The 16,302-nt window shown below is 43.2% G+C and overlaps 1 protein-coding gene across 1 annotated transcript; it reads right to left on the bottom strand.

Moving 5' to 3' along the window:
- Window positions 1-926: 926 nt before the first annotated feature.
- Window positions 927-15,283, bottom strand: pnp6 (purine nucleoside phosphorylase 6; the record flags this gene model as incomplete). Its single annotated transcript, XM_079502372.1, has 6 exons — window positions 927-1,123; window positions 1,941-2,131; window positions 2,577-2,752; window positions 9,942-10,045; window positions 10,973-11,142; window positions 15,240-15,283. The coding sequence occupies 6 exons, from the start codon at window positions 15,281-15,283 to the stop codon at window positions 927-929; spliced, it is 882 nt and encodes a 293-aa protein (XP_079358498.1).
- Between the last annotated feature and the right edge of the window lie 1,019 nt (window positions 15,284-16,302).

Genomic DNA, 16,302 nt, shown 5'->3' with positions numbered 1-16,302 from the left:
CAAATCTATACTGTAACAATACTGTTTTCCTCGTTATCTATGGAAGGTATATGTATGATAAATGGGTCTTGTTAAATAAGTGAATAGTGTTAACCAGTTATTAGCCAGCAGACCACATTGCTTAAGACTAAAATAGTGTTTCATAGTGTTTCATAACACATTTTGGAGACAATTCTCATCACTCAGTCATTTTCCTTCCCTTAACCTATGCTTCTCAAAGTGGGGTCCCTCCGGGGGTACTTGGAGAGGTCCGGGAGGTCCCCATGCAGTTGAATGATACACGATAGCTAAGAACCAAATGGACCTATAACTCAAGTGTACAAATTGAACCGTTTGTACACCCTCAGAGTTATAGGGGCCCCGTGGCCGATAATGGGCAAACTTGAAATTAAAAAAGTTTGAGAATCACTGTTCTATTAAATTAATAACGGCTGGTGTCCCTAGTAAGTCAACCAGAGAGTGCACAGATGGTCTGTGGTCCTTGTACTACAGACCACCCATGTTCCAATCAGACTCTTCTCACACATCCCCTGAGCTCCTCTCTGTGCCCTTGGTTTCCTGTCGCTCTACATCTATTCCTATCTACGAAATCAAGCATAAAAGTGGCAAATAAAAAACGTATTTCTATGTCCAAATTAGAGGATAAACCCCTTAAGAAAGACGCATCATCTCATTTTCAAGGGGGTCCTCAAACAACTCAACTTAAAACAATATAACACTTAAAAAAAGGAGGAAACCGTTCTCCTGCTTAAAAACTTTAGATGTTGAAAGACCGACAATTTCTTCCCCATCTGTCTTGTTAAGCTCGACAAAGCACTAATTGAGTTCTCAAGTGCCAGCAGTGACTTTAACAGATCTGTAAATCTCATCTATCTAATCTAACAACTCTTGCCCTATATCCTTATTTTATCCATATGCATTCTTATTCAGATCATGGCTACGAAATGGCTAACAAGCCTCTGGAGGTCCTGAGCTCGGAGGCGAGTTGTTTCCAGTACCTCTTCGTGGTTGGCTTTCTCCTCGCTGGTGTAGTCCGTCACCACCATGTTGGTGATCAGGGACAGGCCCAGCACGCGCAGGCCACAGTGGCGCGCTACCAGCACCTCTGGGACCGTGCTCATGCCTGGAGAGGAGAGAGGGAAGGAGGAAATGTACTTTTATACACTGACTGCACGCACGCACGCACGGACGCACGCACGCACGCACGCACGCACATACGCACGTACAGGAAAGTGGAGTCTGCCTTGAGAGAAAAGGGAAAGCTTTGTTGCTGCCCATTGATAAATAACCCATTTAGGCATGACGTCGAAATAAAAAAAGAAGTCTTCTGAAAGAATATATATTCAAAGATTTGTGCCGCATTTTCACGATTTTTCAAAAATAGCAGACCTACAAGCTCGTAGCGCGCCACTTGGTGGCGCGCTATGAGCTTGTAGATCTGCTATTTTTCAATAGCTAAAGTATTACATAATGCTTAGTTAAAACACCAAAAGGGGTTCACGCCCAGAATGGGATAATGTTTGACAAATTAACTCGGATGACTTCTCTCGAAATGGTTTGGTTGAAGACAGCTAGCACATTTTGGGTGAAAATAAATGTCTTTATCTTTATGCCGTTGGTAATAATGCACCAAGATATTAATCTCTGAGCTTATGAATTTTTCAGTGTTCCATTTGGCTGCGCCATTATGCTTAGTCACTCAAAGCAGAATCTGTATCTCTATGATGTTAGCTCAGCAGCTGTGAATGTCAAAGTAAGGTTGAATTTCTACAATTATTCTGTGTAAAAAAGAAAACTCTCATTGTCGTACAGCGCGGTGCGTTGCGAACAGTGTGGCGGTGTGTTGCTAAAGTGAATAATGTGGTTCTTGCGTTGCAGAGAAGCTGTCCCTTCCTGTGTCAATATCCCTTTAAGTGAGTGTACGCAACAGCCATACTAACCCACAGCGTCTGCCCCCAGCAGCTGCAGTGCTTTGCATTCTGCGATGGTCTCGAAACACGGTCCTCCCAGCATGCAGTACACCCCCTGTTGTAGGAAGGACCCACAGCCCTGCTCCTCCGCTGCCCGTCTGGCCAGGGCACTCAGCTCGCGGTCGTAAGCGTCCGACATGGCGGGGAACCGCGTTCCAAACCTGCAATGGAAACACCATATTGGATGCATGCATGGTGGTCATAAACCTTTCTTTAAAATACAAATATAGGGCTGTCACAATTATGAATTTAAGTTGACGATTAATTGTAGCCAACTAAATTATTTAGCGGTTTAATCGTGTTTGTGGCATGAAACATTGGAACATAATGAATAAAGAATACATTTTTGTTTGCCTGGTAATCAAAAACTTTACTGAAATACTGAACTGAAATATACAAAGAAATGACTGACATTCATTATTTTTATACTTGAAAAGAGGTAAAAAAGTCTTGATTAGGTGATGTAATGGTGCCAACACAAACATTAAGTTCGAATCCCGGCTCCTCCTGTCTACATGTCCAAGTGTCCTTGTATTGGGCAAGACACTGAACTGCCGCAATGTGTGTGTGTGTGTGTGTGTGTGTGTGTGTGTGTGTGTGCGCCACCTCTCATCATTGTGCCCACGCAGTGGGTTCTGCCCAGCAAAGCCTGGCATGTTGATGTGGTCTTTGATGAGCATGATGTCGCCCACTTTGAAGCTGCCATTGAGGCCGCCTGCTGCATTGGTCACGATGAGAGTTTCCACGCCCAGCAGAAAGAACACGCGTACTGGGTACGCCACCTATAGAAGAGGGACATTTAGATACTGTACATTATATAAACTTTGAGTTGGGGCATGCGGTGTGGCATGCAGTGTCTGTTTGTCTGTAGTCTCGCGTTGCTAGACTGTTGCCTCTCGCAATTTTCAAATGCTTCCATCTAGTGATGCACCGAATATTTGGCCGCAGAAAATATTCGGCAGAAAATGGCAAAAAAAATATTTTACGGCCTATTCGGTTTCGACCTGAATAAAAAAATATATCACCGAATAGTGTATGCAATTAATGCATTCAAAAGAGCTGAATAAATGTTTTATGGACCCATAATAGTGATTATTATTTAAGTTAAGTTTTGCCATAACCATTTCTTTTGCCACAAATCAGGTAGCAATGGTAGGAAAAAATATATATAATTTTAATCATATTCGGATATTCGGTTTTCGGCCAACTGTTTCCTATATTCGGTATTCGGTTTCGGCCAAGAATTTCCCTTTCGGTGCATCCCTATCATACAGTCCTGAGAACGGAAGCTCTATCATGAGTAAGCAATAAAGCGGAAGTGAAGCCTCGTCCCCATTTCCGTTTCGTCTTTACAGTCGCACAAATGTATCTAATATAAATCTAAATCATCTAAGCATACAGGTATATCAAAGCTTGCTGCTTAGCAGAAATGGAAATAAAGAAATATTTTAAAATAACGTAAATGCGGGCTTCCTTACTCTGATTTCAGGAGGTGTAGTTCCAGACTCTATATAGCATTCGGAGATTGTGGAATAGTTGTCTGGCTACGTGAGACTAATTTATCTGTGACATGCAAGCAAATTATGGGTAATAACGATACATTTTAACCGTAGAACACTAAACCAGAGGGATTTTCACCCGGACAATTATATTTTTGTAATTTCAATAATGTTGATGTCGGTGGGTCTTTCAGTATGCTACCTTCATGATGCTCAGTGACATGATAGAAGGTAGGTTTGTTTCCCTGCCCACATCCACAGCGATATGACACGCAAAAAAACACGCAAAAATCATGACACGCTAACATCATGACACGCAAAAATCATCGCCTGGCGCCATCTACGTATAACGGCGCTGCCTGTCTCTATAACAGCTCTGCCTATCAGCGTCACTGTCACTCAAGACGGCTGTAGGGGGCGTGTTTGGGTGCAACGAGCGCGGCCTCCGCACCTTTTGCGGTGGGATACGAAAGCAGTTCAAAGCATGTAGATGTGACGTCGATAAATATGAAAGGTCATGCGAATGGGCCAATGATGTCATCAAACCCATGTACGGGGACCCAAACCCAGAAGGAGGGTGTCCCTGGGGGGACTACGGGCTGGGTGAGCAACTTTCACTGAAATGAGTGGGCAGGGATTTTGTGTCCATGAGTCTGTCCTCTAGATATGGCTCAATGGCACAGACGGAGGGAGGGCAAGAGAGAGGTGGAGAGAGTTCGATCAGCACGAAAGTTCAACACGGTCAACACTCGCCTAGACACACATGCATTGTCATCCAGCTGTCAAGGAGGGTGAGAGTGTGAGAGAGAGAGAGAGAGAGGGGAAAAGGGGGTGGGGTGGGGGGGTGGGGGTGAGAGAGCTTGAGAGAGCTTGAGAGAGCACCACAAACCATCTTCTTTTAAGTCTGACCCTACCCTACTGGACTTCCTGCTTCATTTGGCAAAGTACTGTACGTTATGGCAAAACTTAACGTACGTACGTACGTACGTACGTACGTACGTACGTACAGACAGACAGACAGACAGACAGACAGACAGACAGACACATGTGACGAATCCAAGTAGAACACACTAGTGTCAGATGTCCACTTGTCCAGAGTTCATTTAAGTGCAGTGTCATGTACGAAGTTAACCATCGTGATGTTCAATTTAATGTAATAAAATGGAGTCAGAGGCATTTAAAACATCATCATTTAGGGCCTCAGCTGGATAGAGGATTGCGATACCTCTGGCGTATTATGAGGCTGTACTTTGTTTTCATGATTATTGTGCCCTTACAGTAGGTCTTTATAGTCGACTGGGCCAAAGGCCACAGTTGTTGTGAAGTAACACGCATGCACTGGCTTGTTTTCTTACTGATGATTGACTATCCCTGTGCCTCACCAGGTGATCATTCAACCACGTATAGCTAGCTACTGTATACAGTACGGTAAATGTCCCTGCCAGCATGCATTGATCATTCATGTGTGCCAAAGCATGACACAAACGGCATTCGCTTTTCTTCCAGATTGCTCAGAGCTAATGCGCCGATTGGTCGTTGTCTCCCTGACAACAACCAACCAACAACAGATAAAACCACAACATATGGGCTATGAGACTGCAACTAGATCCCATAGCCCAAAAGCCACAACATGGGGTATGAGACTGCAACTACAGATCCCATAGCCCAGTGTCCCATTTATCTGGTTCATACCCTGAAGAAGGCAACCTGTTTGCCGAAACGTTGGAAAAATAAAGTTTATGGCATCGTGACTACGAGCTGTGCGGCCTCTTTCCTTTCTTAGTCAAAGTTTTATCTCCTGCGGTCAGCACCTCCACACTACTGGTGTGCGCTCCTACCTTTTTGTTTGTCCATTTATCTGGCTTGCCACAATGCTAATGTAAAAATGCAGCTTTGTCATTCCCTGCCTATTCCAACGCTAAATGCCCATAGTGTAATTTCAGATTGCCAAACCATTGAGGCAGGCAAGGTATCATCCACCTGGGTGACAGCAGATTGCTGGGCGAGCACTGGCGCTTTGGAATAGGGGGTCAGATCAACATATCTGCCTGGGTGACAGCAGACTGCTGGGCGAGCGGTGGCGCTTTGGCATGGGGGGTAAGATCTTAATTTTCGGCCCTGTTAAGAACTCCGGATGCCGGGCGCGGCTGCACTATTAACTTTGGGGCAGGCCCGTCTAGAGTTTAAATGGACAGGTATCAGTCAAAAGGGAGACACCGAAGAGAAAGGATACATGGGGAAGGATCAACATATGGAATGTCAGAACAGGTCAGCTCCATATATGGAGATCTAAGGGTTTGATGACATCAGGGATCTCCATCCCTGATGATGTCACGTGATGTCACGTGCTCCATCCCTGATGATGTCATGTGATGTCACGTGATGTCACGTGCTCCATCCCTGATGATGTCATGTGATGTCACGTGCTCTCTCACCTTGACCAACCAACCAACCAACACACACACTGTTCGGGAAATGCACGATTCCATAGTTAACTGCGACCTTCGGTCGCAATAAACACTACTGGACTTCACTTAACTGACTTGATGATTCCAATCTGGCAGAGCTAAAGCAGATGAACAGCCATACTCTCTGGAATGCCTTCACTCAGCAGATTTGCATAATTTGAATCAGGACAGCTGCATTGTCTGTCAATCAGGGTCTGGTATTGTTGTAGCCTCGCATAGCCAGCCTTCATCTGCCTTTGCAATGCATATTGCAGAGGCAGATTAAGTCTGGCCCCTCTCAATTGTGGGAGGACTTCACGGCCGAATTGGTGACGAGCCAACCAGATTCGCCTGGAACCAGGCTATAACCAACCAGGGCCCAGTTTGCAAATATGGGGCAGCACATTGCAGAACAAAATCTAACATTAGAGCAGGGGTTTTCAACTGATTGTGAACCAGGGACCACCACCCTGACTTAGAATCAACCTGGGGACCACTATTGTGTTGGGTGGGGATATGGGCTAAGATTAGTGCTTTTGTAAGTTAACACTTGCTATGCATCCCATGTGTATACATCCCACTGTTTCTCAACCGTTGACTCGATCATCATAGGTCACCAGGTCATTCAGTTCATGGTTTCTCAACTAGTGGAAAGAACATTTAAAACAAATCAACAAATCCTACATTACTAAATGCATGGTCAGGGACCACATGCAATAACTCCACGGACCACCAGTGGTCCACGGACCACCTGTTGAAAACCCATGCATTAGAGCAGGGGTGGGCAACTGGCGGCCCGGGGGCCACATGCGGCCCCCACCTTCACTTAATGTGGCCCTCAGGTTAATGTCAGAATACTGATATAGTATTGGTTTCAGCTGTTTACAATTCCACAACATGCAAAACATGACCCGCTTTAATTACTTCAGTCTAAATTAGTAGCTCATTGCTTCAACACAAGTATAATTAAAGGCATTTGAAATTACATTAAAAAGTTAATTTTCAGGATTCCAATTCAAAAATAGCAAAAAATCAAGATTTCAATTTGAATATAGCAATAGCAATAGCAATAGCAAATAGCCGATCTACAAGCTCAAAACGCGTTTTGAGCTTGTAGATCGGCTATTTTTGCTACGACAGTAATATATGGCCCTATAGGAGTGAGTGTGGAAATATAGTGGCCCTCTCCATCGTCAGAGTTGCCCACCCCTGCATTAGAGGGAGGAGACTAATATCCATGCAGTGGTATTAGTATCGCTACACAAGGCTAGTATTGTTGACTGCTCTCTTTGTTAGAATGTTTTCTTCTAATTAATTCAAGAAATGGTATATAATGTGTGATGTGGATATTTCAATATGTTTCTGACCATGCATCGTCCTAGTGTGAGAGTCAAGAGAAGATTACATTTCTCATTTCAATGTGACACTGTACATTTTAGGAAATGCTTGTTCTAGATGATTTCCGGATGTCTCTATTTTTATGTTATCCTGTTCGGCATAAATACTATATATTATATTATACTAGCCCTTACCCGTTGTGAGATATTGCCCTGGGTATGTTTTCGCATTTTTAATTCACTAATAAATTCATTATTAATCATTAAATGTGTAAAAAAGGGCTTCGTTAAGACCTCCATATTATTATGGTCAATGCCTGTGTGAAAAGTGGGAGTGATTGGTGCAGGCAGTGAGGAGATACGGCGGTGTTTCTGACAGACAGACACACACACACACATTCAGACATTGTCAGAATTATAGTATGATATTGCTATAAGCAATAATATGTAAAAATGTAAACATTTTAATGACCTTTTTTAATTTATGTTTTGGTATTCAGACAGCCAGCAATGAGTAAAACGCTTCCAAAAAATGTTTTGTCTCTGTGACTCATCTAGGGGCTGCAATTTGCATTCAAAGATTTTCCTAGAAGCTTTGTCATCATTGGTCGATTTGCCTGTCTACTTCCTGATTGGTTAGTCATTGCGACCGGGTTTTTTTTTTTCGACCAATGACAAAGCTTCTAGGAACATCTTTGAATGCAGATTGTGGCCCCTAGACGTGTCACAGAGACTACATTTTTGGGAGCCTTTTACTCATTGCTGGCTGTCTAAATACCAAAAAATAAATATAAAAAAGGTCATTCAAGTTTTTACATATTATTGCTTATAGTAGCTTTAAACCAGGTTATCTGTACATGTAGGCATTCAATAAAACATGCCAACATATGCCAAAATATTGGAGGGACATTGCTCACAAATAATGTCATTCCAGGAGTATCTTTCAGGTGTCCAGTTGTCATCATCAAGCATCAAGACTAAGCTGGCTCACCGTGTATATGCTGTGGCCCTCATAGAAGTGGAAGACTAAGCTGGCTCACCGTGTAAATGCTGTGGCCCTCATAGAAGTGGAAGACTAAGCTGGCTCACCGTGTATATGCTGTGGCCCTCATAGAAGTGGAAGACTAAGCTGGCTCACCGTGTAAATGCTGTGGCCCTCATAGAAGTGGAAGACTAAGCTGGCTCACCGTGTATATGCTGTGGCCCTCATAGAAGTGGAAGACTAAGCTGGCTCACCGTGTATATGCTGTGGCCCTCATAGAAGTGGAAGACTAAGCTGGCTCACCGTGTATATGCTGTGGCCCTCGTAGAAGTGGAAGACTAAGCTGGCTCACCGTGTAAATGCTGTGGCCCTCATAGAAGTGGAAGACTAAGCTGGCTCACCGTGTATGTGCTGTGGCCCTCGTAGAAGTGGAAGACTAAGCTGGCTCACCGTGTAAATGCTGTGGCCCTCATAGTGGAAGACTAAGCTGGCTCACCGTGTATATGCTGTGGCCCTCATAGAAGTGGAAGACTAAGCTGGTTCACCGTGTAAATGCTGTGGCCCTCATAGTGGAAGACTAAGCTGGCTCACGTGTAAATGCTGTGGCCCTCATAGAAGTAGCCTGGAACTCACCTATGCTTTTTATGGCATAGGCAGCTCATGGCAGGATCCGCCGGGAGAAACTATGCGCAGCTGCTAGACATGAGACTAATTAATTAGAGCGACAGAGAGAGAGAGGAGTGTGTGTGTGTATATGTGTGCGTGTGTGTCAATTTAACAAAGGTGCAGACGATCAGAAATCAGCAGAGAGTGAGTGATGTTTGCACTACTCTATGCCGAATTGAAGTGGACTCGGACCCAGACTTTTTTGGAAATAAAAACGTCTTGGTTTCCGAGGCTATCATAGAAGTGGAAGACTAAGCTGGCTCACCGTGTAAATGCTGTGGCCCTCGTAGAAGTGGAAGACTAAGCTGGCTCACCGTGTAAATGCTGTGGCCCTCGTAGAAGTGGAAGACTAAGCTGGCTCACCGTGTATATGCTGTGGCCCTCATAGAAGTGGAAGACTAAGCTGGCTCACCGTGTAAATGCTGTGGCCCTCGTAGAAGTGGAAGACTAAGCTGGCTCACCGTGTATATGCTGTGGCCCTCGTAGAAGTGGAAGACTAAGCTGGCTCACCGTGTATATGCTGTGGCCCTCATAGTGGAAGACTAAGCTGGCTCACCGTGTATATGCTGTGGCCCTCATAGTGGAAGACTAAGCTGGCTCACCGTGTATATGCTGTGGCCCTCATAGTGGAAGACTAAGCTGGCTCACCGTGTATATGCTGTGGCCCTCGTAGAAGTGGAAGACTAAGCTGGCTCACCGTGTATATGCTGTGGCCCTCATAGAAGTGGAAGACTAAGCTGGCTCACCGTGTATATGCTGTGGCCCTCGTAGAAGTGGAAGACTAAGCTGGCTCACCGTGTATATGCTGTGGCCCTCATAGAAGTGGAAGACTAAGCTGGCTCACCGTGTATATGCTGTGGCCCTCATAGAAGTGGAAGACTAAGCTGGCTCACCGTGTATATGCTGTGGCCCTCGTAGAAGTGGAAGACTAAGCTGGCTCACCGTGTATATGCTGTGGCCCTCGTAGAAGTGGAAGACTAAGCTGGCTCACCGTGTATATGCTGTGGCCCTCATAGAAGTGGAAGACTAAGCTGGCTCACCGTGTATATGCTGTGGCCCTCGTAGAAGTGGAAGCGCCCCTGCATGCAGACACACTGACGACCTTTTAGCTCCCCGAACACCAGTTGACCTGCGTGCCCCGGCACTGCAGAGCACAGAAGCACACGCACAGCCATTAGAATGCTCACGCACAGCAACCAGTCACATATACAATATACATACAGACACGCTATCCAGTGGTGGAAAAAGTACTCACATTTTCTACATGAACCCATTTTGACCTGAGATCAGATTCTAAAAATGTCTTCTAAATCCTGACAGTTTTCTGAAAAAGCTATGTTTCTATGTCAGTGGTTCTTTGATTTTTAAAAAATAGCAGACCTACAAGCTCGTAGCGCGCCACTCGGTGGCGCGCTATGAGCTTGTAGATCTGCTATTTTTCAATAGCTAAAGCATAACATAATGCTAACACCAAAAGGGGTTCCCGCCCAAAATGGGTTAAGTAAATGTAACAATACTGCAATGTAGAAAATAATACTCTGTTACAAGTAAAAGTCCGGATTTAAAAATTTGCTTGAGTAAAAGTACAAAAGTATATTGGTATCAAAATATACTTAAAGTACCCAAAGTAGAAAGTACGCAGCATGTAGAATGCCCCATCTCACACGTTTTCAAATTGATAAAATGTATATAAATCTTTTGAAAATAGCAGATCTACACGTTCACAATGCATCGCATTGTGACGCATTGTGAGCTTGTAGATCGGCTATTTTCAAATGGCCGAAATCTTTATAGGGCTGAAGTGGTTAATGTATGTTTTCAAATAATTGTAGTGGAATAAAGGCACAACATTTGCCTCTGAGATGTTATGGAGTAAAAGTAAAAGTATTGAAAATTGGAAATACTCAAGTAAAGTAAAAATGCCTCAAAATCTTACTTAACCACCACTGATGCTATCTTATCTTAAAATATCGAACTCACACCCACACACACACTCTCTCTCTCTCTCTCTCTCTCTCTCTCTCACACACACACACACGCACACGCACACGCACACGCACACATTCTGTACCCGTGCTGTCGGGGAAATGTGGAATGTTCTTATAGGGGAAGACCTCTTTGTTCTCCAGCAGGTCAGCGAGGCCGCCCAGCCCTGAGCCACAGATGATGGCTACTTTAGGACGCTGCTCTGTTTGGGCCAGCAACCAGTCTGCAGTCTGTCTGTAGTCCTCGTAGCTGTAACTGAAAACAATGTGTCTGAATATCACTGTTGATTTTGTCGACTAAGGGCCGATTCATACTCCTATTTTACCGCTGTTTCGGCGCTGTAGTGCCGAAATGATTTCGGCTCGTCAGAAAGTTTCAGTAGCACCGAAGAGCCGACTTTAGGACGGTACCCGCCCCCCCGAACCTAAAATGACGTCACATTGTAGGCTCGACTTTTATTCGGCTCTAAAATAGGAGTATGAATCGGCCCTAAGACTATGACGAAAAGTCACCTTTTTTCCACTGACAAAAACTAAATAAAAACCTAAATAAAAACGAAATGAAAGCTAAGCCATAATGACTATAGCCTATATTGACAATTTCATCAACAAATAAAAAGTAGACTAAAATGTTAGGGAGTGACTAGTGGAGAAGAGATCCAGTAGAACTAAAATACATGATCGGCTATTTTCAGCATGCAACCAAGTGTAAAATCAGGCATTACGATGTCTTCAAGGCCCACCAAAATACATTTTAGTCGATTAATCAACTGTAGAGGGAAGTCTGGAGCTCTCTGCGGTGGAGCTGTTGCCCCACGTCCCGACTACGGATAAGCGGTTGAAGATGGATGGATGAATCAACTGTAGATTTAGTCGACTAAAATCTAATGCAATTGAGTTGACTAAAACTAACACTAAAACATTTCAGATTACTAAAATATGACTAAAACACAAACAGGATGCTGGATAAAACTAAACACAATTTTATCCAAAAGGCTATGACTAAACTAAATCGAAATGTTATGTCAAAATCAACACTTCTCTGAACATCAACCCCTATCACTATTATTAATGCATCTATCAACCGTTGCATCACAAGTCAGCATTATACTCAAGATGAACCTTAATAAGCAATAATTTTAGCAAATTTTCATCGTCTTCATATTCACATTAGTCAACACTTTTAGCACCATGAGCCAATAACAATTAGAAGGAGCTTATTTATCATAACTGTAATTGTACAAAGTGGAAAAGCGTGCTCAACTATCCCTTTTTATCATTCTGGAAAAAAAAAGATTTAAACAATAATTATTGTCTTGTCCCCACTCTACAAGAGAAGGCCTTGAAAAAGTTGGTTTTGATTAATGTACGTCTGCAGACGCTCTTGAAGGGAAAGTGATGACTGTGTGTGACAAAACTTTTTTACCTCGGATTGAGAAAGCGAGATTGGCTTTCCTGCCAACCATTTGACTGGTTTGTAATCAGTAAGTGATTTATTTATGTCTTCACAAGGGGGATGGTGAGCCAATAAGTTATTGTTCCTCTGCATGTTTTCCCTCAAATCCATGGAGTAATTATCACGGGGGATGCGCAGTTGTTAAAATAATGGAGTTTCCATAGCCTTTTATCACCAACCACAAATCATCCCTGGCACCTCTGAGTTCTCATGTTTTAGTTAAGGCACAAATGCAGGACATTGACAGACACTCCTTTCTACAGCTAGAAATGATATATAAACTAACCAGTATAACCACATTTCCTTAATGAGTGATTCATAAACTCTGCGACATCATGATTCATGAATAGGGCCCACATGAGCAGTGAAGGGCAAGTCATGGTCATAAAACATGAGCTATTCTAAAACTGAAACCAAATGGGATCTCAAATGAGAGTAATTTCTGTATTATGAAATATGGGTTTAAAGGACAACTTTATAGGTTTTTTTCAACCAAGGTTCATGTTTTAGGTTGTTATTCATTTGCTGCTTTCTTTTGTTTTAGCGATTTTAGCTATTTTTGTCAGGGGGGCGGGGGCATTCGAACATGGGGCTAAATACGTCTTTATTTACAAAATATTATGGCGATTTCTTTTTGAGTGGTGCAACCACTCCAAGGAACAGCAATGTTCGTCTTAACCTATGTACCTATGTGACTATGTTTAGAGTACCAGTAGGGGCAAAAGTGGCGCTGTTGTGCCAGAAACAGAGAGAGAGATAGTGCTGCACTGTTGCCTTTTTTATTATTTACTACAGTCCTACTAGACCCCAAGAAATTACATCTGGCCACAAAAGATCACAAGATCTACTGAATGTGAAGGTAGCCTATAGGGAAGCCACTGTGTCATAGGCTCAATATGTCAGTTTGACACATTCAGTAGATCCCATGATATTTTGTGGTCAAATATAATTTCTTGGGGTCTAGTACAGTAAGACTATATAGTAAATAATAAAAAAAAGAGATCGGTATAACATTTTGTAAAAGAAAAATACATATTTAGCCCCATGTTCGAAACTTCAAATGCCCCCGCCCCCATGTCAAAAACAGCAAAAATCCCCAAAATGAAAGAAAGAAGCAAATAATTAACATCTTTTACTTTCTCTAATAAAAATTAACCTAAAACATGAACCTTGGTTGAAAAAAACTAAAGTTGTCCTTTAAGCCAGGTATACTGTATTCCATCTTTGTCACAGTATTGTATGAAACACTTATTAATCCTTAATGTTATACCAGTAAGACGCCCTGAGGGCGAGAAGCGCCATGCACGCATCCGCCTGGGTGACGGCAGACTGCTGGGTGAGTGCTGGCGCTTTGGCATGGGAGATCAGATCAACATATGGAATGAATTATGTACTAAAAAATAAATAACAAATAAAAAATAGATATCATAGGCGGGAGAAATCGGTGAAAAATGTGGGTACTGCATGGGTATTATTTTAAAAATATTCACACAAAAAAGAATAAAAACTGGGAACTTCTCCTTTGATCCACCCATTCCTTGGACATGTGAGAATTGTCCAGTATAAAAAATAAAAATAAAAGCCCATTGTGCATGGGTGTATGGGATTTTTCTATATCACTCTCACTAAAACAAGGAAAACAAGAAGAATAGCCTATACCTTCTGTCACTGCATCATGAAACATTATGAAAATTACAAAAATATAATGTTGTCTGGGTGAAAATGACCCGTGTTTAGTGTTCTAGGGTTAAGCTTTAAAATGAACTCTATCTTGGCACAATGATTGATTCGAATAAGTATTTAATGTTAACTTCATGTGTATGTGTCCTGCCCCCACATGTGCTGCTGTGGCATTACAATATAAGTCACACACACACAGCTGGCCTTGTAAAACAAAATGTCCACACGGCAAATGAATGGTTATAGACATGCAGGGCACTGAGGGCAGGCTGAATGAGTTTGAACCTCTCTCTGCTCAAGCATAATAGTTTCAGCTATGAAAGACGCCCCAGCAGCGGCCAGCTGTGTGCGGAGCGGAGCTGTCCGTGGTGCTGCCTGCAGAAGCCCCATGCATGCACTCTCCAGCTGGGATCAGCACTTTTCATTCAGACCGTGTGTGTGTGTGTGTGTGTGTGTGTGTGTGTGTGTGTGTGTGTGTGTGTGTGTGTGTGTGTGTGTGTGTGTGTGTGGAACGGCATGCCTGCCAGGCACAGTAAGTGCTTTTGACAGATGCAGCACAGCGCCTCTCTCTCACAAAACGAATCTGATCCGCTTCCCAAGTCCCACTTTTGACTTGATTCTCACTAACACGCCCGGCCCAATGGTGCATCCCTGGATTCCCTGCTGTGGTGAACTGTCTCTTTAAGTGGTGGTCCATCCACGCTTGGCTTGCGCGTGCGTATATTATGGGGTTACCCGGCGTTTAAGCCCATCTCACACTTCTTCGTACGACGGTGTCGTCGACCGACTATATCAGAACAGATCTACACGTTCGCATCGATGTGTTTGTATCAGTTCTTGTCGGCAAGCGACACCGCGTCGTAGCGAAGACGGGGCATAGCCGCCTACACGCTAAGCATTTTGTTGTAGTCCTATCTTCATTCAAAGCTCTTTGGAAATAGTAGCCTAGTGTATAGGCTATATGGCATCAACGCTTATAGCAAATAAAGCCTACTAGATGCCGAAAAGATGTTCAAATATCCGATCCGAGAGACGTGATTAGATTATAATGGCCTGCATGATGTTTTGAACATTTTCTGGAGTTCAGCATAATTTCTTGCCGTAGCCTTGACAACCATCAGCCACTAGCCAGGTCAGGTGGACAGCATTTCTCTCCACGCACGACACGTACGACACGCAGCGCAACATCCATCCACCCTTTATCTTATCTTACCTACCTGCTGCTCAGATTAACGGAGGGCGATGCTGCCATGTCGTCCATGTCTAATGCCAAAGGAAACTATCGATGAAACGGTGCTTATTCTGACAGATATTCAAAGTGACGGTAGGATTGGACAGTTTCATCAGCAGAGGAAAGTGACAGCTCGCTATGGGGAGGTCACGTTGCGCGATGACGTCACGCAGGGCGTTATGACGGGGGGGAGGAGGAGCACGTAGACGCTGCCGGTTCCTTTGAAATGAAAAGGAGTGAGTGATCATGTCCGCCCACTCCCAAATCCTATTTTCTGACAGACTGAGCAGCTCACTGACCCGTACACACTAACAGACTGCAGGAATGAGACAGGCCTGGGAACACAGAGAGAGAGAGAGAGAGAGAGAGAGTGGGAGAAAGGGGGAGAAAGGGGGAGAGGGAGGGAGGGAGGGATCATGAAGAATTTTGGCTAAAACTTTAAAACTTCGTAAATCCAATGTAGGCGGTTATAGCAGCATATAGACTATGGTGTGAAATATCAAATTATTTCGCATAGCGGCGTAGGCCTATAGCCTAGGAGGATATATAGGCCTAAATCGTGGTGGATTGTTGTGGTGGCTATTTGTAGGCCTATATAGGCCTATGACTTTCGCATGACTTTTCAAAAGTGAATTGATTGATTGATTGATTAATTGAATACTTTATTAGTCAGAAATGGCTAAAAGGATAAGCACATACATGCCTACAAAGGTAGACGTATAATGTAGGTTACTGTATCACTTCTAATGTTTATTAGCAACACAGTTGGCAACTTGGCACATCTAAAACCCAGTAATTAAAGTAGCCTACATGCATAATGCATAATAGTTATGTATATAATTATACGACATAATATGAAAATATAGGCTATATATATTTTAATTAAATACATCCACGAATGAATACAACCCTCTTAGACATATACGCTACTTAAGTACTTATAATTGAATAATAGTATTATAATAATATGCCATTGAGAATGATTTTGCTGTCTTTGTTTGTTGTCTTGTTGTTGCCTGCATGGTTGTCTGGTATTCAGGTTAGAATGT

Source organism: Electrona antarctica (assembly GCF_951216825.1).
Source record: "Electrona antarctica genome assembly, chromosome: 5".
NCBI classification, from domain to species: domain Eukaryota; kingdom Metazoa; phylum Chordata; class Actinopteri; order Myctophiformes; family Myctophidae; genus Electrona; species Electrona antarctica.
Note: the sequence above shows the minus strand (reverse complement) of the source record. Positions and strands in the feature narration are given on the sequence as shown.